This window comes from Lagopus muta, chromosome 14, assembly GCF_023343835.1.
Source record: "Lagopus muta isolate bLagMut1 chromosome 14, bLagMut1 primary, whole genome shotgun sequence".
NCBI classification, from domain to species: domain Eukaryota; kingdom Metazoa; phylum Chordata; class Aves; order Galliformes; family Phasianidae; genus Lagopus; species Lagopus muta.
Window position 1 is genome coordinate 12,872,914 of NC_064446.1, and position 25,884 is coordinate 12,898,797.

A 25,884-nucleotide genomic window follows, 5' to 3' on the forward strand; every position below is an offset into this window, starting at 1 on the left:
TGCTCGCCTTACCCAGGTATTTATAATCCTCACCTAAAAATAACCAAGAATTCAGCTTCCTGGAGGACAGCAACTGAGCATCCCCCAGACCCCAGCTTGCGTGTGAAACTGTCCCAGTAATTTTGGGATCTCTGCAGGATGTGACTCGGAGCCGTGCTTAGCATGTCTGTGAGACATGGCTGCAGGCTCTGTCAGCCCCTACAAGCCCTGTGCTGGGGGGTGGCCACTCTGCAGCCCCTCTGTCACACACTGGCTCCTCCTGAGTCCCTTGGACAGCTGCCTATCCAATGCATTCAGGGCTCGGTGTGCAATCCTCAGTCAGAGCATCCTTCCTTGAGCCGGAACTGGAGAGCCCATGCCAGGCTGCAGAAAGGAAATATCTGCATATGGAGCTGAGGGACGCGCGTGGAGGTATTTCGGGAAAGGCAGGCGGGTAACAGAGAGGAGGGGGTGAAGGTCTCCATCAGGTGGCCAGACACAAGCACTGCTGGCGGCTGCATCCCAGAGCTGTGAAGGAGCAGATTTCTGGGTGGGAAAGGAGATTTCAGATAAGGGGATGCAGCACCTGTCAGTCAGCTTGGAGACGAAAACCCCCGCTTAGGAAGCAGCACCAACACCAGCACGGAGGCATCGGGGCAAGTCCTGTCCCCTTCCCACTACCACTGGGGACCCCATGCCTGTGCCCCAATGGTGGGAATTGGGCCCCTGCCCTTACGGCTCGGTGTGGGGATGAGAGCAGGTAATGGTGCAATTAATGGAAAAGCCATTAGGCCTTTCTCCTCCTCCCCCTCCTCTTCCTCACTCCGCCACTTGCTGTCCTCCTCCACTTCCACCTCCTTTCTTCTCTCCCTCTCTCCGCTCCTCCTTCTCTCTCTCTCTCCCCTCGAAGATTTCTCCCTATTTTTGTCTGGTTAGAGCCTTTTCTTTTCCTATTAACCCTTCTGTGGCAGCCCGGAAGGAAACTAAACCAATCCCATCTGCCCAAAGCAATGCCTTCCATTGAGAGACCCTGCTGCTGGGGCTCTGAGTGCTCCTTTTCCTCCTGCAAAAACAACCAGAAATGGGACAAAAGAGGGTCAGGAGTCCACAGGGTGCAAGGGATGATGCCTGCTGGAGGTGGGGTGTTGGCAGCAAAGTGGGTTTAAGGGAAAACCTTTCCCTCGAGGCCTCTGAGTACCACTTTTAGTGCTCTTTTCCAGTTTCTTTTTTTTTTTTTCTTTTTAAATTTATTTTTTAATTAACTGAAAATCCTGTTTTTTGGTTTTTTTTTTTTTTTTTTTTAGCACTTTTTGCTTTTTTCCCTCGTTGCTCCCCTTCTGGCTTTGTTTTAGGCCAAGCCACTCCCGGGTGCCAGTGACTGGGGCCAGCCCCAATGAGAGCCCAGCTGCTGGCAGGGCGCTTACAGGGACCTGGGGAGCTGCCATCATTTTGCTGCCTTTGCCTGACACACTTCTGCTCCATCTGCTGCCACCGCTCTGCAGCAGCCCGTCCCCCACCCTGCAGCCCCCCAGGGACTCTGGTGCAGGGTACCAGCAGGACCTGCATTTGGGGGTGGGGGGAGGTAGAAATGGACCAGTTGCCAGGGCGACAGCATCCTCCTGCAACATAGAAACCACGGTTTCCATGGAAACCTTTTTGCCCCAGTTATTCTGCCACTGCCACTTCCTTCAATTTGCCTTTAAGATTTGCATTTTGGAGTTGCCCCCCTCCCTATGGTGGCTGTGAGACCCCCCAGGCAGCCCCCAGGGCCGGGTCCCCAGCAGGGCCGCGGTCCCCAGGGCGGGCGATGGGTTTGGGAAGCGGTTGCCCCGGCAACAGAAACAGGGCGTTTCTGGCAGCGGTGGTCACCATGGGGATGGGGATGCTGACGAAGGCTTGTGAGGCTGAGAAGACAAATTGCCCTCATCATTATCTCCAGGCTTGTCAATCAAACATATTCCCTTATTTACCTCGGCGAGGAGAGAGCCCCGGGAGCACACGGAGAGGGAGGGAGCGAGAGGAGAGCTGCTTGCTCCAAACTCCGCACCGGGGAGGGAGCATTGCCAGCCCCTTGGGATGGCCACCATCACCTGCAACCGCTTCACCGAGGAGTACCAGCTCTTTGAGGAACTGGGCAAGTAAGTTGGAGAGGGGCTTGGATGCGCCCCCAACACTCGGAGCAGGAGCGGGGCTGGGGAAGTGCCTGAGCAGAGCTGGAAACAGTGGATATGGGGAAAAGCAATGGGCACGGAGCGTCGGGGAGCAGTGGGGGGACTGGGATCGGGATGGGGTCTGCTAGTCCCTGTTCCATCTCCTCCTGACTTCAAATGCATGCCAATAGGTGCAGACCCAGTGCACCGCATTTTGGGATTGGGGAGGGGTTGGCTGCCCCTCTTATGGAAAAAAAACCAGCACTCCTGGAAGAGGATGCTGCCGGCTCCCCCAGTAACTTCCCCCGCTGGGAGGAGGGATGGGACAGCCGAGGGGGAAAGCCCCAGTGGTGGGCGCCCTCCGGTTCCTTTAGGGAATTTCTCTGTGCAGATTCCCCAGCGTTTGACTCATCCCGTGGGATACTCAACCTGCAGGGTAGCCCTTGTGGAAATCCCACTCAGAGCTGGGGATCTACCCACCCTGTCCCCCATCCCATCTGCATGTGTGAGTGCCCCATAAGGAGCCTCAGCCCCTGCTTTGCTGCAGGGAGGGCTCAGTGGGTCCACGTGGCACTGCCTGCTGCAAGTCAGGGTGTGTGCGTGGTGCAGAGGATAGCAGTTGGAGCAGTTCTGGGGGGGCACTGAGCACCCCGAGGTGGAGCAGTGTGCTTGTCCCAGCAACACACATGTCCTCAGTGCTGGGCAGCGGATGCTCCATGTCTCAGTGGGGAGAGAGTGGCTGTAAATTGAGTGTACAAGGAAGCAGGCGTATGCCTCTCTTTGGTTTGGTTTTGGTGCCCGTTTTTGCTGCTGCCCCAGAGCCGGGTGCCCCTGCTGCTGGCGAGGTGCCCTTTGTCAGATAGGTGTGTGGCTGTGGCAGTCTGCAGGCATGAAAACTTGTTCCAGACCCGCATCCCTGCATCGCCGGGCAGCCTTCGCTGAAATGTGCACCCATGCATGCGAGGGCGTGCAGAACGGGGGCGAGAGAAAAAGGAGAGGACAAAGATGGAGAACTCGAGAGGCTGACACAGGGGAGGACGTTGTGCCAGGCGGGATGCAGCTGGTGCTCTCCATTCAGATGGTCACTGCTGCAAACAAGTGCAGAGCAGCGCGCTGGTCCTGGGGTGTGCTGATGGACGCATACATCTACTTGCAGTTGGGGCAGGTGCTGGGGGTTGGTGGGCAGCTGTGATTGAGGAGCGGTGACTGAGGAGCTCTGTGCTGTGCAGAGAGTCCCAGCTGATGCTGCAAGCAGAGTGCCCGGGACCTGGGGCATGGTATGGCTTGGGACCTGGTTTTCCAGAGGTTTCCCAGCTTTTCTAGGTTCTGTGGGAGAGCAGCGGTGCCCGCAAGGGATGCTGCTGGACCCGGTGCAGTACATGGAGCATGGTGGGGAGCTTTTGGGCTGTGTGTGACGGGGGAGGCCTGGGATGGCAGCAAGGCTTTGCCAGATGGGGTGAGCACCCAGACCTGATGAGGCAGACTGGCAGATGTGTTTCTCCACTTTCACTAATTAATGAGCAAACCTTGCAGCAGTAGCTTGCACCCCAGCCAGCCTGGAGCACTCAGCATCCCCTGACACAGAGGCAGAGCAGCTCAGCCCAGAGCTCTCGCAGCTCCGTGCATCCCACAACACCTCCCCTTGGTTCGGCAGAGGCAGGTATAGGGCTGAGAAACGTTCCCAAGTCAGAGCCCTTGCTGACCTGTCAGTGTGATGTGGTGCAGGTTGGGAATTTTCCACCGGGATGGTTTCCAGTGCATCCCACACTTTCAACAATCAGTGGTTTCCCAGGGGGAAATTTCCGCTCTGTGAGCTCAGGAAGGGAAATCAGGATGGAGTGCTGCATGGCTCGCTGCGGCAGCGGCTGCCCATAAACCCAGCAAGGGTGATGGCATTCCCAGTGCACAGCCCCAAGGAGCTGGTGCCACGTGCTGGGGCATCAGCACATCCCCTCCACCTTCCCCAAGCTGCCTGTGTTTCTTTTCTACCCAAAGAAGACCAGTGAAGGGTGCGGGGTGCCAGGCAGCTGTTCCCAACCCCTTTGCCATTCCTTCAGCTTCCAACCATCGTGATATGCATCCCATGGGGCTGTCCCAAACACAGGACACAGATCTGGTCCCACATTCCTGTAGGGGATACCTGCATCTGCAGCATCCCTGCAGGACGCCAAGCTGGCAAGGGGCTGCAACACTCCCCCTCACCCCCTCTACAACCTGCAGGAGCCAAGGGATGGGGCGAGATGCAGGGGCAGCACGGGGGCAGCAGGGAGAGGATCCTGCCCACGGCCATCCAGGTAGGACAAACAGCAAGAAGCAGCTCCTTGGGTGCCTCCGAATCCGCCCCCACAGCAGGTTCAGGGAGAGGCTGGCGGCAATTAGTGTGCGCTCAGCCCCTCCGCTACCAGAGCTGCAGGAGAGGGTTTTCATTAAAAAAAAAAAAAAAGAGATATGGAGGAACAAAAAATCCCCAGCCCACACTCTTCTCTCTAGAAAGGAGATAAAATGCCTCGGAGGAGGAGGAGGTGTTGAAGAGAGGGAGGGCGGCAGCAGCGCAGCCTGGAGCTGGCAGGGAAGGTGTGAAGAAGGGGGAACGGAGCATCCCCATGTCAGAGGAGCTGGGGGGGCTGGCAGGACCTTAGGGACAGGGCTTGGGGTCACACCTGGGCTAGGGGACACTGGCACTGGCTATGGGGCTGCAAACCAGTGGCAGGAGCTGGCATGGATGAGGTCCAATCTGGGCTGTGCAACCTGTGCCTGTGCACTGCATCTGTACCTAACCCCATAGCTTAGTTGGGCTCAAATGAATGAATGGCTGAATAGCTGTCAGTGCTTGGACATCAGTGGCTGAGAATACCCAGGAGCAATGCAGGAGAACCAGGGACCGTTGTTTCCCTCTTGCTAACCTGGGGTGGGGACACAGCCCAGACTTGTGTCTGTAGCCTCTGGTACAGCCTTGGGGCACCCACGTCCCTCCAGCCCTACGTAGGATCATGCAGTGGAGCCCCACATTGGGTTTGGAGCTGGGCCGAGCACCTGGGACTTCTCTGCTGTGAGTATTCTGCATTGCCACAAAGCAAAGGTGGATCTTTAGGAAAAAGGAGCAAAGATGGGTCAGGGGGGAGGAAGGAGCCTCCAGACCCAGTGTTGATGGGGCTCCTGGTGGGACAGGATGAGCAGAACTAGGAGCAGCATGGCTCCGGATTCCCCATCACGTCAAGCTGAATAAGAAGGATTTCTCAATTCCTTTCCAATTAAAGCCCTCCAGGCTATGGGAATAGGAACAGCTCAGGTATTCCAGAGGCCAGGATCAAACTGCAGAATGAGGAAGCATCAGGCTCCTTCCTCTCCTTCTCTCCAGCTCCTCTCCGACACGTGCCTCAGGTGATGCTGCACGGGCTGGCAGCTTTGCTGGGGCTCCTGCACCCCGCTGCTTGCCTGTTCTGCTAAAGATCTCACTCAGCCCCAAATTGCCCATCTCCACCCACCTCCACCACTACAATCAATTATCCACTGCTGCTTGGCAGCGTGCTCGCGAACTGCGGCCTTTTATTCCTCGCCATGGAGCAGGAGCGGGGGAAGATGGAGCAGGAGGTGGCATTGCTTTTGATAGTTGTTATTTCAGCGATCGGAAGGGTTTGGCAGCAAAGGGAGCCTGGTACAAAGGTTGTGCTCAGCAGGGCAGTGCGCTGCTGCTGCGGTGGGTTTGCAGCCACAGGGATCTTGCACCGGTTGCCTGCAGCCATGGTGAGCGCTCATAGCTGGTTCTGAAAATTGCTGCAGTGATTGTGAGAGCTCTGAAGCTGGCAAAGACACTTGTACACATGGAGTGAAGTGGTTGAGTGCAGTGCAACAGCTGTGTCCATTCCCAGTGTCCCCAAGGAGCTCCTGGTAAATCTCTGCCCTTTCTCTGCCAGTAGTGGATAAAGCAGAACTGAAAGGGATGAGAGAGCACTGAGGGGTGAATCCTGCAGCCATCCCCAGGGCTATCTCTGCCTTCCTATGTCCCCAAGGACTGCAGTGTCAGGAAGCATCCACTTTGCTCCCCCACTCTCAAAAACCCTTTCTCTTTCAATAGCCATGACATCGCATCCCATCCCATCCCATCCCATCCCAACCCATCCCATCCCATCCCTCACCACTGCCCCCTAGAACATTAGGACTGTCCTGTGTCCTTGCCTGTACTGAGCCTTTCAACTCCCTCTGCTCCTTGTCTTCCCAGGGGTGCTTTCTCTATTGTCCGGAGATGTGTGAAGGTGTTGGCAGGACAAGAGTATGCAGCCAAAATCATCAACACCAAGAAGCTGTCTGCCCGAGGTAGGTGCTGGGGGTGCTCAGGGGGTTGGCAAGGTTTGGTGGCAGGGAAGACCTTTGCCCCACTCCATCCTCACTGTGGTGCATCCTGAGCTCCTCGATGAATGGCCATTAAATGCATGGACATTGCCAGTGGGTGCCCTGCTGGGAGGCTGTAATTAACTCGCTGCTCCTGCTGCTCTCCTTGACGCCACTGCTCACATCTGAAAGCAAAAATGAAGCACAGAAAATGGTGACAAGCTGCTGTCTGACCTCAAATCAAACCACTGCGTGCCAATGCAGTACAGCACTGACGCCTAACTGAGGAGCTCAGCTCCAAACCCCCATTTGGAGGTGGAAATCCCCCACAGCTTGCTGCTCTCCATCCTCTCCTCAGGTTTGCAATGTCTCTGTGTCCATCTGTCAGCTGGAGAGAGCCTCAGGGTTATTTTAGCTGCTCTGCTAGCTGGAACCAGTGGCTTCTGGTGGTAATAGACCCACGCTCTCCCCCATTGTGCAGTGCCGCGGCATGGGGTTGGCCATTGCCTGGGCTGCAAGTTGTCCCCAGAGGGATGCATTGGGCTGGTGGCCCATGGGAATGTGTCCCACAGGGATGTGTGCCATTGAGATATGCCAGCAGCTACGCCACATGTGAAGGTATGGTGGGATGGTGTGCAGGGAGGAGTGATGCTGCAGGACACCCCGGGGTGCCTTTGGACATGCTTGGCTACCAAAGAGAGAAACTCTCTCTCATGCTTGGAGAGAAACTGCAGATGAGGAAGAAATGATTTTTGAGTGCAGACTGCAGTTGGATTTGTGGGGGAGACGATCCTGTGGCCAGGTGGAGCTGGGTCCCCACTGCTGTCCCCGTCTCCTTTCTGTGACCACTGGCTTCTTCTAAGCAAGCACGTTTGCCTTCCCAAAAGCAGCAATGCTGCATTTCCCCTTGGTTGGTTAATCTCAATCTCTGCAGATGAGGAAACCAAATGGGAAACTATCTGCAGATTGGGAAACTGAGGCAGAGAGTGGGGAAGGGTGATTTACCCAACGTCACCTTGGGGCTGGGGCAGAAAGCAGCTCTCCTATCTCCTGTCTCACATGTCAGTGGTTGCAGATTTGATCTGATGCAGAGCGAGACAGCGAGGTGTGAGCTTGCAAGGTAACTGCAATGGTGCCGGGAGACACAGCCCTAATCATATCCTCGCCTCTCCCGTTGTTGGGTTCCTGCTATCGCCAAATGCCCTCAGACAGAGGTGCGGTGAGGCAGCACCTGCAGAGTGCTGGAAGGCACAGCAAGCAGTTCTGGCATGGAACCGGAGCCTAATATGGGGCCATTACCTCTTTCAGACCACCAGAAGCTGGAGCGAGAGGCTCGGATCTGCCGCCTCCTGAAGCACCCCAACATCGGTAAGCACACCCTGTGCCACCGCCTGCCCCGTCCCCACCACCCCTCATGTGGGGCTGTGGGGTGGGCACTGGGGCTCCCTCCTCTTCCTCATCAGGAAGAAGTTTCTCCAAAAGGGGTCACGTACAGAACGGCCCCCACCAAGCGCAGGGGGGATCTAAGTAGGTCCCAACTAACCCAGTTGGCTGCACATCCCTGCGGGAGGAGCAGGGCTGCATGGGGACTATTTTTACTCCTCGGATGCTGTGTTCCTCTGCATGCTCCAAAAAGCGGCTCCAGCTCTGAGCAGCAGCAGAGAGCGGCGTGGGAGAGGCGATGGCGAGGGGGAAGCGAAGACTTTCCCACCGGCCGTCCATCTGAGAGTAGCCTCCTTCAGAAAAGCTGTTTCAGGAAAACTCCTGAGCCCCTGCAAAAGACAAAAATAGGCAAGGAGGAGAGAGAGGAGAAGGGAAAAAATTGCAGCAAAAATCCCAAAGCTTAGCCTCGACGGTGATGCTGATGCAGGCTGCCTGTGTCCAGTGCTGGTATGGAGTCCAACACAGGGACAAAACAGCTGTCTGCTTCAAGCAGCATGGGATGTGCAGATCCCATCAGAGCCAGCACAGCTGGGGGCGTGAGGAAGCTGGAATGCTGTGATCACTGAGGGGCTGAGGCTCTCTCTAGTCGCCTGCAGTGCCTCCCCAGCCCTCCTCTCCCATAGGAATGCCAGGCTGTGCAGACAGGGTTTGCTCAGACGTGAGCCTGCAGGGACCAGCCCCTGCTTTGCACCATGCATGCATTAGGGGCTGCGCTGGGAAGCTGCACCCGCAGCCCTGTGTCACAGCACTGTGCCAGGAGCAGTGAAGATTCACCAGGTTGCATTACCCAGGAGGCATTCTAGAGCGGGACATTTTGGCTACATCCAGTGCTGCAGCTTTAGCTCTGAGTACCCATTGCCCTGTGACTGTGGGGAGCAGTGCTGTGTCCAAAGCTCTTGGCACTGAGCAGTTTGATGCTGCCGCTGTGCTCAGCCTATGACCAGCAGCAGATGCTCACAGGACTGAGCTATACTTGGAGCAGCTGCTCCTCATTATACCCTTGGCTCCTGGCAGCCACGGGCAATGGGACTTCCCCAAGCAGGGGATGTATCCGGACCATCTGCTTAGAGTTACACCACCCCATCCGCACCGAATTTGCTTAATCCCCTTTTGAACATGGTAGGATTCAGCAAGATCCCAGCACAATACCCCCCAAATCCCTCTCAGATGAGATGAAACAGAAGGAAATGTGGTGCTTTCAACAGAGGAAGGCAGAAAAGCTGAGATTATGTGTCAGAGAGAAGTGCTGAGCAAACACAGGTGACGGAGCATAGGGGAGTGGAGACCATCAATAGGGAGGAATGAGCAGGGAATGGGGTGAGCATCCTTATCGTTAACACCTACAGCCTAAAAGGAATGTTTCCACACAGGACACAGCTGATGTAGTGCAGAGAAATGGGCTGAAAGTGATGTCAGGTGAGCAGTGATGAGGGGTTAAATACACACAGCCCCCGTGAAATCAGAGTGAAGTGAGATGTGGGCAGACAATGCCAGACTGCGTTTTGCACACCAGATTCTGTTCCACCTTTTTCTGCACCTTTGCCATGCGTCTGACTGCTGAGATGTGAGAACTTAGCTGAAGGGCAACGTGCTCTCACAGGGGCATCCCTTGGAGCAGGGCGAAGAGCCAGGCAGGGGGATGGGACAGAGTGCTCCTGCTCAGGGAATCTCATCCCGTGATGATTCCTGGGCATCCCCAGCAGGAGTGCTCCTAAGGAGAGAAGAAAGGTCATGAAGAGGAGGGAAAAAATAACTACAGAGACAGGTCAGTCAGGGCTGGGTTGGCAGCCTGGCACTATCCTGACCTGAGCTGGGATCTCAGCCAGTTGCTGGCTGTCCCCAGTTTAGATGTGACTTCTGAACTATGGCTCATGGAGGCTCTTGGCTGAGTGGGGCTGCTGCCAGTCAGTGGCAATGGGAAGAGGGGCAGGGGGGAGGATGAGCTCCCAGCAGATATCCCTGCTATGCCAAAGGGCACCCAGGCTCCCCAGGCAGCCCGTAACCCCCTGTCTCTGCTGCAGTGAGGCTCCATGACAGCATCTCTGAAGAGGGCCACCACTACCTGATATTTGACCTGTGAGTGCCATTTAAACTCATCTTCTAATCTGCTGCATGCTCTCATCGAAGTGATGTGCCCCATAGCCTCCCTCATCTCATCCCTGCACTTCTGTGGGCTGCCTTGAAGTCCTTCTCTGCATAGAGAGGGAAGAGCCAAGCTTTGAGTCCTTAAAGTTGGCAGCTGGACTTGGTCTTTGTCAGTTCCTCCCATCCCATATCCCATCCCATCCTATTCTATGCCAGGCAGATGACAGTCTGTCCCTGCCCCACTCCCTCGTGCATGGCAGCAGTACTTGGATGGGTTACTAGGGCTGAGCATGCTGTGAGCACACCCAGCCCTGCTGCAACGCCCAGTGTGAATCCCTTGTTCTGTCCCAGGGTCACTGGTGGGGAGCTGTTTGAGGACATCGTGGCCAGAGAGTACTACAGCGAAGCGGATGCCAGGTGAGCAGGGGTCTGGGCAGGAAAGGACAAGAGGTGTCCCACGTCCCCACAGCTTCCCGGGGCTCTATGCACTCTGCTTTCTGCAATTCAAATTCTTGCTCTGATGTTCACCACTTGGAAGCCCTAAGGAGGGTTGGTTGGGGCAGGATGGCTGAGGGTGCAGTTTCCAAGTACCTCTGTGCCTCTTGGCTTTGCCCCATGGACGGGGCATAGTCCATACAAGTGCTTAAGGGGTTGCCAAGCTCTGTGCTACCTCTGCCTCCGTGAAAATATCCCCTATTTCTAGGCAAAAAGCAATCATAATTAACAGATTGCTTGCACTGAATCCACTTCCAACGCATCCTCTTATTAGTGTCATACAAATAACATAAATGTAAATAAAGACTTGCCTTACAGACAGCTGTTTTGGAACAAAAGTGATCGTAGCCTCATTCTTTTTCCCTGCCTTTCTCATGCATGCAGTGAGGCTGGAGTTTAATGAACTTGACATAAAGCAAACTGACACAGCGAGAGCCACCCATGTTAGACAGGGCTGGGAAAATGGGACTGGAGCATCAGCTGCATGGCCGACAGGCACAGCTGCTCTGTTCCTCTTTAGAGACCAAACTGGGCTGGTACCATGTCTGCACCATCAGTCCCCAGCTCCTGGTGCCAGTTCTGTGGGAGCCCATGGGTGCACGCATAGCCCCAGCTCCCTGTTCACTTGTTGGTGGCCAACAAGTGATGTGGTGGAGAGGGACCCTGTTCTGCAGGGCTGCAGGTGGGACGTGGAGATGGGAGAAGGGCAGGGGGTGAGATGCAGCCACGTGGACGTAACTAAGGCACTTGTGTGAGGTTTCTCCTCTTTGCAGCCATTGCATCCAGCAGATCCTGGAAGCTGTCCTGCACTGCCACCAGATGGGAGTGGTCCACCGGGACCTGAAGGTATGGGCTGCAGGGATGGGTCTGTGGAAGGCTGTGGGGACCCATCAGTGGTGCAAGACCCTGTGGGGCAATGCCTGGCACCCTCCAGGGTGGGGAGGAATGCCATATGGGAGCTCCTGGAAAGATTTGGCAGCTCTTGGGCAAAACAACACAAGGGAGAGTGGATAGAGAGGTACTTATAGACCATGGTCCTCTATGGTGCATTGGGATATGTAGCCCCACAGAGCAGTGGGACCACATCCATCCTTCCCCCAGATGTGTTTGGAAGTCATAGCAGAGCCCATAGGTTCTCTCTGAGACACTCTCCTCCTCCTGCAGCCTGAGAACCTGCTGTTGGCCTCCAAACTGAAGGGGGCTGCTGTCAAACTGGCTGACTTTGGTCTCGCCATTGAGGTGGAGGGAGACCAGCAAGCCTGGTTTGGTGAGTATGGCTGTGGATTATCCACTGGGCCCTGCTCAGGTTGGGTCAGTGGTATCAGGCCTGGAGGGCTGAGCACCCCCAAGCCATGTATGGGGATGCTTTCAGCATGCAGGGTGTATGATGGGTTGGTTCTCTGTCACAGGCTTTGCTGGCACCCCAGGATACCTCTCCCCTGAGGTGCTCCGCAAGGATCCATATGGCAAAGCTGTGGACCTGTGGGCTTGTGGTAAGGGAAGTTAATCTCGAGAATGTCCTCAGTTTCTCACCCTGATTTGGGCCGGTCCCTAGCATGGGTCTGCTCACACCTGCAGTGCAGTGCCTCTCACTCACCTGCTGACCCCATGTCCCCTCCTGCACAGGCGTCATCCTCTACATCCTGCTGGTTGGGTACCCACCATTCTGGGATGAAGACCAGCACCGCCTCTACCAGCAGATCAAGGCTGGGGCTTATGACGTGAGTGCATTTCTCTTTCTGCCCCCTCCACTACCACCCTTTCCTCCCGCTGCCCCCTCACTGCAGTCTGCTGCTCCAGAAGAGTGACTGGGATGAGTCAGACGGGAATGAGTTCCCTTCCCTTGCTCTGGTTGTAGAGGGCTGACTGAGATGCCGTGCCCAAGTGCACACATTGGCACCTTTGCAGTCCACTTTGCAGAACAGATGGATGTCGTCCTGGGTCTTGTCCTCCCTCCAGCCCTGCTCCCCAACTGGCAGCAATTCCCATTTGCTTCCATGAGTTCCTCTGCCTGCTGCCACCTGAGGCTGGAGGAGAACCAGCCCAATTGCCGAGGACTGCTGCTCCTTGCCTTGCTCCCTGCCATCCCTCACCCATCCCTCTGTTGGCAGTTCCCCTCCCCTGAGTGGGACACCGTCACTCCCGAAGCGAAAGATCTTATCAACAAGATGCTGACCATCAACCCATCCAAACGCATCACGGCAGCGGAGGCTCTGAAGCACCCCTGGATATCGGTGAGTCGGGTGGCACTCACCCACAGGGACCCAAGCTCTGTGGGCATAGGGGCTTGCATTGGGACCCTGCACACGTGTGCCCTGAGCCAAGTCTCTCTCTTCCCAGCACCGCGCCACCGTGGCCTCATGCATGCATAGACAGGAGACGGTGGATTGCCTGAAGAAGTTCAACGCTCGGAGGAAGCTAAAGGTAATTTGCATGCTGTCCTACCCAGGCTGCTGCAGAATGCTTGGTGGGGTCTGTGGGGGCTGGGTGCTGAGTGGGGAGAGTCAGGGTTTGTGTGGATTTGCACTAGGCTGCACGCAGTGTGACACAGAGCAGGGCAGCTGCAGGCTACTAACATGATTATCAAGAAAAGAAACTGGCTATGAACTGTTATTACTTTTCAGCCAGACAAGTAATCAAATTAGTTCAGGCATGCACTTCAAAATGGTAATCCATTACTGCAGGCAATTAGTCCTAAGTAATCTCATTATACGCTGAGCAACTAGTTAGTAGAGTCAGATGGAGAAGGGGCAGCATTTTTCTGGGTGTTATTTTGCAGTGTTGCTGTATGGGTGGCTTCCATGAAAAATCCCCATCCCTTTCATTTCAATCACATCCATTTCCGCTCCCGGCGGCTCCCCTTGCCACCAGCTGCCCACCCCGGCCAGCAAAGAATGGGATTGAAATGTGCCCTGGGTTATTGAATATCCCTTTAATCTTTGAGGGAAGATTCAGAGCCTGCAACCCAATGCCCTGGCGTTAGGGATAAGAAGTCAGGTCAGCCTGTGGGCCAGCTTCCTTCCAGCAAAGGGTGTGGGGGACAGGTGACACACAGAGCTGGGAGCATGGGGACCCGGTGGCTCTGCGCACTCCCCTCCTTTCTGCCTTCTGTGTGTTGCAGGGAGCCATCCTCACCACCATGCTGGCCACCAGGAACTTCTCCGGTAGGTGCTGTCTCTGGGTTTCTCCCCTGAGGGCAGAGCTGGGGGGGGGGGGCAGCTACAGTGGGGCTGAAACTGCAGCTGGGTGCTCTGGGGAGGTGGTGATTTGGCGCCCTCCCTCCTGGAGATGTTTGTGATGCGGATCCTCCAGATGCCCCAGCAGCACAGGGTCCCCCCACTTCACCCACCTGGGGATGCTGACCCTGCAGCGATGCTGCTCCTCTCCCACATCTCTGCATCCCAGGGCTGCACTGAGAGGCAGGGATGGAGCATGGCAGTTTGCAGAGTTCTCAGCACAGCATGGCTTGTTTTCAGCTGGGAATTTTGGAGTGCTTTGCTGAGACACTCCAGGAGCCGGGTTTTGGTGTGGACAGGGAGAATCAGGGGCAGCTGGCCCAGCCAGGAGCAAATGGCCACAGTCAGGATTGGCATCTGCATTTGTCGCAGGGGGGTGGGGAGATCATGCTGACATATTTAGCACTTGTGGGCAGCGTGTGTGGGGCTGGAGGAGTCCAGCAGCTGGCACGGATCCGGTTACGGAAGGCGCAAAGCATCAAAGGGCAGGAAACCCAAAAGCTTCTCTCCTAGCACTTCCCATCCACGCAACCCAGGGGCTGCCCGTGCCCCCTGCCCACCCCAGCAGGCAACAGGATCAGCACGGGACTGCTCCTACGGGCGCTCCAGGATGTGGGGTCCCTGGTTCAGCCGGGGGGTTCGGCGCTTGGCCAGCAGCTGGAGGTGGGCACTGGAAAGGCATCTGCTTTTCATCATTGTCAAAATGTGGGCTGCAGCTGTCAGGCCGGAGGGCCGGCAGCACATGATCCCAGCAGCATGGGGCTAAAATTAGAGGGGCGGCAGGCGGGCGGCCCATTCCAGCGCCGCGCCGACAGCGCCCGCAGCCAGCGGGCTCCCTATGGGGCACCCCACTGCCTCGCCGTGACGTTTGGGGACGCTGATGTCCCTCATGGAGAGCCGCTCTGGTGGGACGGGCCGGTGCTGGAGAGGTCATCCCTGAGCTCGCAGGGTTGTGCTGGAGGGGCTGTGAGAGGACGAGAGCCGCTACTCGGCTCTGCTGCCCGGCATCATGCTGCTGATCTTCGGCCTCCTGGTCCTGGTGCCCTGCCTGGCTCTGCTCACCTCTTTCCTCCTCTCTCCAGGAGGCAAGAGCGGTGGCAACAAGAAGAATGACGGCGTGAAGGTAAGTCCCCTCCTGCCTGCCTCTCTGCTCCCTGGCGCTGGCAGTGGGGTCCTGGTGCTATGCCAGTGCTCCCTGAGGCACGCTGTGCTTTGAAGGATAGTTGTTGGCACTGCTTTCCTGGTGTGTTCCTGAGCCACTGGAGCAGCTTTTCAGCATGGCGAGGGAAGGGGTTGGTGCTGCAGCCAGGAACAACAGAGCATAGTGGAGTCTCACTGCTGCTTTGTTGCCCCAAAAACATGCTTGTTCTGGGGCTTGAGGCTGGTGGTGGGCTTATCAACCCACCTCAGAGCAGTCCTGCTGCTCCAGGGTCCCCCAGCACCATCTTATCCCCACAGTGGTCCATGGAGATGTTTAACCCTCTCGACCCTGTTCTCATCTCCTGTGCTTGCTGTAGACGGAAAAAATGAGCACTCCAACTTGGCAATGTGCTGGGAGCAAGCTGGTGCTGGAAGGGCTGCAGGAAGAACGGCCCATGCAAAAGTCTTTTTCTTGTCCTGTTGGATACAAACTACTGCTCAACAGTGGAGAACTTGCAGGATCACAATCCTCTGCTCCAGGGCAGGGATGCAAGGTGTGAGGCAGAGCTCTGGGACTCTGATTGCAGCACAGATTCTTTTCTTCTTCTGGTCCTTTTGCAGGGATTCTGCTGTTGTGAGGGTTGCAGGATTTGGAAGAGCAGTGCGCTGAGCTGTTTTCTTCCTTCCTTTGCCCAAAAGTTTGGTGCAGCCAAAGGGCTGGGGATGGCTTTTTGTTCCCCTCCCACTAGTTGCGGCATGCCAAGCCTGCAAGGTTTGAGACCACACAAAATCTGCACGCAGCTCCACAAAATCAAACATTCTGGCCATGCAGCATTGTTCTGCAACATGAAGCTGATGGGTTACATTGCTATGAGAGGAAATTGCCTTGGGCAGTGAGATGTCACATGGCTCCTAGGGCAGGACTGCTGGCTTTGCACAGCCCCACGGGAGTCCCAGCAAGCTGCCTGCCAGCCCTCATCTGCTGCTTCTGCAGCCACCTGAGCAGTGATCCCAGGTAGAGGTGCCACAGTGTGAGTTGCTGGAGCATAGCTGATTCAACAGGGAGAAGCTTTTTAAAGCACTGGTGGCTGCAGACACTTCGTCAGGCACAGCCCTGAATTATGTTTTCCAGCAAAAAGGAATTGCCTTGATTTCAGCTCTAGGTGTCATGATAGAAGACCACTTGCTGACCCAGTATCCTAACAGAGATCTCTCTTGGCTTTCCAAGTAGACTGAGTGTGAATGTTAGCCTGGGAAACTGGCTGCTGAGGCCAAAGTTTGGTGGCCCAGTACAGGTACCTGGCATATGGCAGTGCACTGCTGGCAGCTTGTCACTTCCTTCCATCTCGCTGGGAAAGCAAGGCAGGGATGTGGAATCCTGCATGGATGGGTGGGCAGGTCGGGAGGGGGCTGAGGGCCCAGTCATATGGTTGGGGTTTGTCGTCGGAAGAGTTGTCTGCACCTGGAGATATCACCTGGGCCAGCCTTCATGAGAGCAGGCACCAGGAGGGTGCTAGCCCAGGCTTGGAGAGCTCAAAGCACTCTCCCAAGGAGGTTTCCCCCTACAAAAAACGCTCACAGGATCAAAAACTCCTCTCCACCCCTGCTCTGGGGTCTCCAGGAGGTGTTCTGGTCCCAGCAGCCATGATACCTTCACTGCCCTGTGTAGTGTCCCATCTTGTCACATCGTGAACTAATGAAATCACTGCCCCATGTCACATCCTGTCCCGTCCAAAATTAATGAGCTCACTGCCCCGTGTTGCATCCTGTTACTGTATGTCCCGACTTGACGCAGTCACTGCTTTGTGTTGCATTCTGTTGCGTCTGAAATTTCTGCAGTTTACTGCCCCGTGTCCTGTCCTTGATTTGCAGAGGCTGGGAGCTGTCTCTGGCTGTACGTCCCCCTGAGGTTCCTCCTGAAGCACAGCAGCGTGCCCTGCCCCAGGGACACCTGTCGTCCCAGGGAAGAAGGGGTTAGGAATGGCAGAGGACTCAGTGAAGGAGAGGACAGTGCATTGGCGTGGGGGAAATTCAGTATTGATGCTGGTGGAAGCCATTTAGGAAGTGAAAAGAGCAGTGAGGATGGATGGATGTTAGTTTTCCTACTGCAGCCTATTTATTCACCCTAATGTGTTGCTGCATGGGTTTTTCCAAGAGTTTGGCACAGTGCATGTTGCTTTTATCTCTGTGAGACAGGCAGAAATGGTGCCTTGTTAAATGTGCTGGTAAACTGCTGCTGATTTGGCACTGCAGCTCCTAATTCTTGCATTGGTGCTTCCTGTCACCAGCTGTGATTTGTACCCTGCAAACTGGAGGTGGAGAAAGGCCAGTGTGCAGAGGGGAGCACTGCATGAAAAATATGGAGTATCTAGAACTAATTTGGGATTGCAAGTGGGGATGCAGCAATGGGGTCTTCTTTTCCAAAGCCTTAGTGCCTAGTGGTAGTGGTCAAGGATGGAGATGAATATGTGCATATACAAGACTGTCTCTTGGGAGAAAATTTGATTCAGGGCAGCAGAGTTGTGTCAGGGCAGCTTCTTATGGTGTGTCTGCCTTGCAGGGTTAAGAAGCAATAGCCATGCTGGCTTTAAACCAGCCAGCTCTGTGCTGAAGACAAGTGAAGGTCCAGGATGACAATTGGGTGTTTCCACACTGGTCATCACATGGATAGAGTCAGTACAACTTCATTTTGGTGCTCATAACCAAACCACAGCGTTGTGCGGGTGGCAAAGCCGCCAGAGCATTTAGGCATCTCATATTGCTCCTGTAGGCTTGGTAGCCTGGACAGAAAGCCAACAGAGAGGGGTCACCTACTTCTGCAAGACCTTTGGGCTAGGCAGGTCCTCGGGGTGAGCAACAGCAGGGATTGTGGCAGGTCAGGAGAAAAAGGTGACAGTGGAAATGCGGGCAGGAGCTGGCACGGCCCCGCTGTGTGGTGGCACGTCCCTCCAGGAGCACCAGGTTGGCCTCGTGCCTTTGGTTACCCCTCCGTGAGGACCATGAAGAGTGGCTCAGGAGCTGCTGCCTCTCTCGTGCTGCTCTCTACCTTTCTCACTCTGTGTCTCTTCCTGTTCCATCTCTTCTCCTTGTTTTTCCAGAAAAGAAAGTCCAGTTCCAGCGTTCAGTTAATGGTGAGTGTCCTTCGTCTTCCTCAATGCCGATATTGCTGGGCCTCTCCACATGTTCCAGCTTTCCCCCGTTTTTGGAAGTTACCTCGGGGTAGGGAAGAAGGGCCACCGGGGTTGGAGGGAACATCCTCAAAGCCGTATCACCCACAGTCCCCATTCACAGGGTTGGTGCAGGCACTTGCTGGCCACTTGGCACTTGCTGGTGGGAAACCAGCCCTGGTTCTTGCTGATGGGTTCTCATGCCGTTTCTCCCAGTTCTCCTGACTCAGGTCTGCAGGCTGCATCGGTCCAAGGAGCCTTGGAGAAACACCTTCCATGCCTCTGCGGGGACTGTATGGTCATGGGACACCTTGCCAACCTACATCGGGGTACTATGGGTAATACATCAGCAAGGCTCTGCTGGGAAGAGCTAGCAGAGCCATTGCTCTAGCTCCGCTAGCAGAGTCGCCTTAATGGGGCTCCTGGAGAGAGACGGGGGGTCAGAACCCCCTCCACCCCAAATCTGTCTAGTGCTCAGCTGTTGATGGAAAGAGCTGTGTCTCAGCCTTCGGTGGTCCATGTGGGTCTTGGAAGCACTCTGTTGTATTGTACATTTCTTTCCCTACTCTGCGGTCAGTGTGGTCTCTCTCACTCCTGCACAGTCCCCTCTTTCTCATCCCAGCTCCTCCTCGCTGTTAATTTGTACATCTCTCTCTATCGTACAGTCAACATGGTGTCTTCCACCCCTGCGCAGCCCCTTCCCTGCCCTCCTGGCACCCCGCCGAGCCGCCCCGGACCTGCCCCACCTCTGTGTCCCTGCAGGCGTCGGTAGGACAGGCAGCGCCGTGCCTGCAAGACCCTCCCGAGCCCAGTCCATGCTCCCTTGGCACACGGCCGGGGGGGCTCGGCCAGCACAGCGTGGCGCTGCGCTCGAGCTGTGGTGGAGGACGGGTTGGAGCTGCCGGCGTTTTCCTCGGCTGCCGTCCAGTCGCACAGCCGAGCGCTGTGGGGTCGGAGTCGGGGGGCTGTCGGACACACAAGCTCCTCCTAGCATGGGGAGAAGACTGGGCTCACCGTGCTGTCTCCTCTCTGTTCTTTGCTCAGGAATCGTCGGAGAGCACCAACACCACCATTGAGGATGAAGACACCAAAGGTACACCAGTGGGGGTACGCCAAGGCCACTAGCCTAGCAGCCCCTAATGGGGTCTTGGCTATGGGAAAGCCCAGCATCAGCACAGTGCCTTGGGTTTCCTTAAGAGTGCACTGCTAGCATAGGTGGCTTCACCTTTGGGTCACCACCAGGAGTATCTGGGACACTGCTGGTGAAGAGAGGAGGCCCACAAAACTGGAAATGGATGATACCATTCCCTTCCTGCATCCTTGCTGAGGTCTGGGCTCCTTTGAGACCAACATCCCTCAAAGAAAAGACTCCAGGAGAAATCTCTCCTCCCTGCCCACTGGAATCAGCTTTCTAAGAATAACCCAGGGAATCATTTATTGGTGCTAATTTGTAAAGTCTCTTGACTAAGTGATCTCAGCGCAACACAAGATAGGCTACAGCCAGATATGTTAGTTGGATACGTGTCCTCCCAAGGCCGGCCTCCCGGTGATGCTCTGTACAGGACAGTCTTCCTTTCTATTAGGAGTGACTTTTGTGTGTCTTTTCAATAATCTTAGCAAAAAAAACCAACCGAACAAGAATCCCGGTGTTTTTGATTTAAATTTGTATTTTTATTCTTCTTTAAACCAACAGTACGGAAGCAAGAAATCATTAAGGTGACAGAGCAGCTGATCGAAGCAATAAGCAACGGCGACTTCGAGTCCTACACGTGAGTGTGCTCAGTTGTGGGCTGGGCTCAGCATCCCAGAGCAAGTGCCAAAGGACCTTGCTGCCAAGGGCAGGGTGACCTGGCAGAGGGACGTGGACACCATCCAAGAGACACAGGAAACATTGGTTTCCCAACCCCGTGCTTTCTCACACTGAGATGACCACGTTTCTCTGGTCTTGTTAGCACAGATGCGCCCATTTTCTGGGTTTGCAGAAAGATGAATAACTGCAAGTGTGATTTATGGTGGAAGAAGGAACATTACATCTCTGATATCATTACACCCAGACCGCCTCGGGCTGCTTGGAAGCAGAACTGCTCTCTACTTGCTGAGTTGGAGCTCCTCAGACTACACTTCTTCTGTGTCCAAGGCCTATTTAATTAGTGCATCTGAGTGAGTGCAGGTCTGCTTCCCTGCCCCAGAGGACAGCAGCAGAGATATTTTGATACACAGCAGAGAGAATTGATTTTTCCCTGCTGTTTTTCTCCTATCTCTTATGAAGAAGGCGGCAGTACTTAACAGGAGGTGTTGAGTGATGGAGGGACCTGTGTCATCGGGGTCCCAGCTGAATTTGTGGGGCTGGGGGCAAAGGGTGTATTGGCTTCCTGCAGGGCCAGGCCAGGCTTCTGCTTGAAGACAGTTTTTCTTGCTGGAAGCAATGAGATGATTTCTCCCTTCCCTCTCCCTTCCACCTCCCAGGAAGATGTGTGATCCTGGGATGACTGCTTTTGAGCCTGAGGCTCTGGGGAACCTTGTGGAAGGCCTGGATTTTCACCGATTCTACTTTGAAAACCGTAAGCTGCCCCTTGCCTCCCGAGAAACCCTTCCTACCTCCCATGGCCTGGCTATGTCCCTACCTTTAGCAGCTTGCTGAAGAGAGGAGGGAAAGGGTGGCTTTGGGAGCATTTAGGCTAAGTTGGAATATCCCAGATGGTGAATGAAGTGCTGTTTGGTTAGTCATAGGATCAGTAAAGAGGGAAGAGACCTCCAGGATCACCAAATCCAACCCACCCCCACCATGCCCGCTGACCATGTTCCTCAGTGCCACGTCCCCATATTTATTGCACACCTCCAGGGATGGTGACTCTGCCACTTCACTGTGCAGCCTATTCCAATGCACTGTAATTCTTTCCAAGAAAAAACTTTCCTAATATTCAAGCTGGTGCAACTTAAGGCCATTACCACTTGTCCTAGCTCCCTAGGTGCACCCATCCTGAGCCTATTATGTCCTCAGTCTTCCAACCCCAGGACCTCCCCTTCCACACTGAGGAGCCACCTAAAGTCCTTCCCCTGCCTCAGGCTACCCTGATTATCTCCTTTCTAGTGTGGTCCCGGAACAGCAAGCCTGTGCACACGACCATCCTGAACCCCCACATTCACCTGATGGGAGATGAGTCCGCCTGCATCGCCTACATCCGCATCACGCAGTACGTGGACGCAGGGGGCATCCCCCGCACTGCCCAGTCTGAAGAGACCCGCATCTGGCACCGCCGGGATGGCAAATGGCAGATTGTCCACTTCCACAGATCTGGCGCGCCCTCTGTCCTACCGCAGTAAGCCCTGTGAGCATCCAGGGGCTGCAGATGAGGTGGAAGGGTGGGATCCCATCCCAAAGAGCATAGCTGTAAGATTTGCGGTGGGGAGGAGATGGGCAGTGGTCATGAGAGGGCAGTGGGAGAGGGATGCTCTGCTGGAATGATGGCTGAGTCAATGTCCTGCTCTGCTTGTTGGTGTTTTGCAGCTGAAGCGTGGTACGGCCCGTGCTGGATTTGTCACTGACTGACTGCCAGGGGAGACCCTCCAACTCTTCACCTACAGGATTTTGGCTGTTGGCTCTGCTGCTTGGTTCCTGCTGGAATAGCTCCTCGCTTCTCACTGCACACGTGCAACGGCCTCAGCGGCACCTACAAACATCCCGTCTCCATCCACTTTCACCAGGACCCCTTCCTCTGCATGAACGAAGAAAAGAAAAACCATGAACCTAAATCTGAGCACTTGATGCCTGCCAGGGCAAAAGGCCCCCCTACAGCCCTGCAGTCCCATACATCCCACAGATTGGGACAGGACTCTTCATCCACCTCCATTGCCACTTTTGCTGGCAGCTCCCCAAAGAAGAGGAGGTTGTGGGGAGCTGCTCTGTGCCACACACCCTCCGCACGCCGGTGGATTTTGCCTTGCTGCTATCAAGGTCCCTGCCCGCTGCCCTGAGCTCATGCATCCCGGCAGCCTCAGCTGGGGAACCTGGGTTTTAAACCATTTGCAAAATTCAGCTTCTGTGCATCTTGGGTGAGGAGGGGAATACGTGGATGGGTGAGTAAAGGTGTCCTGGTGTTTTCTCTTCCCAGGAGGGTAAGTAGATTTGCGCCTTGGCAAGCTACCAGGATGTTCTCTCTCCTTTCTCCCCTCTCTCCTGGGAGCGGGGACTGGCAAAGCTGGGAGAAAAGAGGAGAAAGATGACCTCTGTCTATCACCACAGCCCAGAGAGCTCTCCCAGCCCCACCAGTGGGCTCGGGGCAGCAAATCTCTCCACACCATGCTCCCATCCCTTTGGATCCTAGCCCCCAACCCCTCGCATGCAGCATCTGCAGCTCCCCATGGCACAAAGGCTGAGGTTGCTGAGCTGGCCACTGATTGGAGACACAGACACCATTGCCCACACGACACCTTCCAGCGAAGATGAGGAATGCAAGCTTTAGTGACAAAACTCTGCAGAATCTGGTTGTGCTTTGAAGAAACAAACAAGCCTTTAGCTATCTTCTACTTTGAGCGCATGCCTTTTTATAGGAAAAAGAAAACAACCTACTGTGTATTTCGTAACTTGATTTTGAGTATTTGCTGAAATGGATCTTTATGTAATATCTAGAAACATTCAACTGTTTGGGGTCGGGGGGTGGGGGGGATTTTGGGGGGTTGCTGTTTTCTGTTGCGTTTACATTTGGAGAGGGGTTGCAACGCCATGCTGCTCCGGGGCTGCCAGCAGGCAACGACACCAGGGCACCACGTCCCCAGGGCAGCCGTGTCCCTGGGACACCAGTGTCCCCAGGCTTCTGCACCCAGGGGGCTGCTTGCATGGCAAACCCAGAAGGGGACTCTTCTGAGCCACCAAGGTATGGTTTTTAGGATGGAAGGCAGGGCCAGGACAGGGAATTTTGGTCCTGCCCCTCTGCCATCAGGTAGAGGTTTGACAGACGTGAGGGCGGTGGATTTTCCAGCAATGCTTCAGCTTCTTGTTGTCTTTTTCCAATGGAAGCCCTTTTCTCGTTGACATGGGGCTCCTGCAGTGCTGCTGCCCCAAGGACTTTCTAGCTGCACTCTCTTCATCTGCATGGCGTTTAACTTTCTAGACGGTGCGTGTGTTGAAAAACAAAGAAATTATCAAAAGAAGCACTTGTTTTGGACGTTGAAAAAAAAAAAAAAGGAAAAAAAGGAAAAAAAAAAAAAAAGGAAATGTTTTCTCCATGTAAATTCTGGGTGTGTATTTTGCCTTTTCTGTGGTTTTGAACGCTTTGCTCTTTGTCTAGGCAGGGATGGCTGCCTCGCGAAATGCAGCCACGTCCTTGCAGACTGCAAAAATATTTTCCTACTGGATGGAGGGGCAGGAATCCAAACTGTTGGGGTATTGAGAGGCTGTGAGAAGTTTTTGTTGTGTCTCACTGTGCAGGGACTGTGACTGTTGCTGGCAATGTTGTATAGGAGAGACTTTTTTGGAAAGAAATCTCAATGGTCCTCTTTGGATGCGAGTGTATGTCCCCATGCCTTTGGTGGACCTTTGCTGGTTGACTGTGGAGTTATATTGGCTTGCAAGAATTGCCCCCAAAGCAGGGATATCTATTCAGGGAGAGAATGAGCTTTTAAGACAGAGTTGGGGTGCTTTCACAGACCCATTTTTCTTCCTGTAGTTGCGTAGTGCTGATTTTTCTTTTTTCCTTTTTCATTTTTAAAGGAAGGACTCAGCTCTTTCACGGTTCTCCCTCCTCCCCAGCATTGGCTCTGAAGCCAGCCATGGCAAAGGTCTCATCCACCTCCTGATGTCAGAGCTGTGCTGCAGATGGGTGTGAAATTGATAGGAAAGCAGGATGCTGTGGGGCTCAGCCTAGTTTTGGAGCTGCCAACAGCTCTGGGAAGTTGCTCCAGCAGACAAGTGCTGGAGAAAGGGCTGGGACAGGTCTTGTGTAGGGTTTGTTGGGTCTGACAGATGGGATGGTGGGGTAGATGCAGTGTCCTTTTACTAGAAGCCCACTTCAAGCAGTTGCTGGCTGAGGAGAATATCTTGGTTTCCAGAGAGGCTTTGAGCTGTTTTTTGGAGGTGATTTCTCTTCCTTGAGGCTTCCATACCACCATCTCTCCAAGGACAGGTTCTTTGCAAGGCACCTGGATGTCTTTGCAACACCCAAAATGCTCCCAGTTCTTCTAAGGGAAGTATAGTCTTTTTTCCAATTGTTTCTAGTCTTCCAGTCAAGCCAAAGCCTGACCAAGGAAGACCCAACTTCCCAACCTGCCTAAGTTGGCAGCATTAAGCACCTGCACTTTAGAGCTCTGTTCTGCCTGGTTTCTCTCCCCATTTCACCCTGGTTCTCCAGAGCAGGTTTCTGTCTCCCCAGAACATCTCTGAACAAGCACTGATAAGCCAACACCTTTTCTTTTAGTAGCCATTGCGAAAAACTTTGCCTGTCTTCCTTTGCATTTCTTGATTTTTGCCTGAACTTACAGGAAAACTTTATAAAAAATCAACATAATCATATCTCACAGCCTTTTTTTGGCTTGCAGAACAAGGGATGCTGCAGTTACATCTGTACCAGATGTTCTTGCTAGAGACTGTGCTGTTGGCACCAACTGTATTGCATGCTATCTGGTATTGCCCTAGCAATACAACCACAGTTCTGTCATCAAGTGATGACAGGGTCCAGGAGATGTTTACAATATGCAATATGGATGATGCCACCTTCTTGGGATGGAGTTCTCTGCCATGGTCTTCCTGTCCCCAGTATCCTCAAGGCCAGAGATCACCTAATATCCTAGTGCAGGTACAGCCTGACTTGTCTGTCCATCCAGGTCAGTGTAAACTCAGAAGTCCTCCAATTTGTCATCTCTTCCATCTCTCAGACCACTGCAGATAACTGAATCTGAGGACTTGCTATGGCGTTCTCAGGCTCCCAGACCCACAGGTGGAGTTGGGAGCTGCTCCTTTTCCTTTCTGGACTGCCAGGGTCCAGTTTCAGCTGCAACACCTTCATTTCTCAGGTCTTGCTGGTATATCCACTCTGGAAAGAGAAGAAGCCGCCCCTGGGCCTCTGCTCTTTGCTGGAGAGAGCAAATGCTCTGCTCCTCCCTCTAGGCAGGCACAGCCAGGACAGCTCTTTCCCCTTCCCGAATAAATGCTCCACTTTCCAGGCACCAAACCCCACAAATTTGCCTCGTCTCCCTCTGCCCAACATGAATTTATGACCCTGTGGAGGCATGCAGGATGGAGCTGGCAGCATTTGGAGCTCATGGACTCCTGAGAAACACCAGCAAACAGCAGAGGTGTGTTTCAAAGGGCAGCTACACTTTCTGTGTAGCCCCATGGACCAAGAGCTGTCTGCCAGCAGAAAATCCCATAACCAAATCCTCTGATCATCCCAGGAGCTGGGCTAAACCTTCACCTTCCATCACGGGACGCTTCTCATGGTCTACAGAACCGTCTTGATGCAAACAACACACTCCTGCTAGCTGGACGAAGACTTTGCCATTGCCCATTTCCAAAAGTGCAGACCCCAGCCCTTTCATTCCAGACAGGGAAACTCAGATTTTGAACGGGCTGTGGACACATCACAGTAGGGGATAGTGGCCTCTGTGCCATCTGTCCCCCAGAGGCCACCCTCCTCAGCAGACAGTCCTTTCTGCCCTTAGGTACAGACGAGGGGGTGCGGAGGGGGCTGTATCGAGTGGCTCCTTCCTTCCTTGAGTTGTTGTCCCCTTTTTCTAACTGTTGCACAATTTTAGGGTTTTTGTAACATTTTTTTTGGACAAGCAGGGAAAATACGTTCACAGTGGTTTAAGAAAAAAAAAACAAGATCTCTCTCATATTATATATATATAAAAATATATATATAT

At 54.4% G+C, this 25,884-nt stretch overlaps 1 protein-coding gene across 3 annotated transcripts; it reads left to right on the forward strand.

Annotated features, from left to right (window-relative positions):
* Positions 1-1,856: 1,856 nt before the first annotated feature.
* Positions 1,857-25,884, forward strand: CAMK2A (calcium/calmodulin dependent protein kinase II alpha). Of its 3 annotated transcripts, none has more exons than XM_048960547.1 (19): positions 1,857-2,117; positions 6,349-6,443; positions 7,767-7,826; positions 9,923-9,977; positions 10,338-10,403; positions 11,255-11,327; positions 11,646-11,748; positions 11,891-11,974; positions 12,108-12,202; positions 12,593-12,715; positions 12,822-12,905; positions 13,603-13,645; positions 14,800-14,840; positions 17,956-17,988; positions 19,069-19,117; positions 19,718-19,793; positions 20,491-20,585; positions 21,116-21,344; positions 21,533-25,884. In XM_048960547.1, the coding sequence occupies exons 1-19, from the start codon at positions 2,056-2,058 to the stop codon at positions 21,534-21,536; spliced, it is 1,470 nt and encodes a 489-aa protein (XP_048816504.1). In that variant the 5' UTR covers positions 1,857-2,055; the 3' UTR covers positions 21,537-25,884. The 3 variants fall into 3 exon arrangements, with proteins under 3 accessions (XP_048816504.1, XP_048816503.1, XP_048816505.1); XM_048960546.1 differs by having other exon boundaries at positions 1,859-2,117; positions 21,116-21,353; XM_048960548.1 differs by lacking the exon at positions 17,956-17,988 and having other exon boundaries at positions 1,860-2,117; positions 21,116-21,353.

Excerpts from the sequence above, each read along its gene's own strand:
- CAMK2A (XM_048960547.1), top strand. The coding sequence starts at position 2,056 with ATGGCCACCATCACCTGCAACCGCTTCACCGAGGAGTACCAGCTCTTT. Across the intron at positions 11,749-11,890 it reads AGACCAGCAAGCCTGGTTTG|GCTTTGCTGGCACCCCAGGA; the intron begins GTGAGTATGGCT and ends TCTCTGTCACAG. Across the intron at positions 20,586-21,115 it reads CCGATTCTACTTTGAAAACC|TGTGGTCCCGGAACAGCAAG; the intron begins GTAAGCTGCCCC and ends TCTCCTTTCTAG.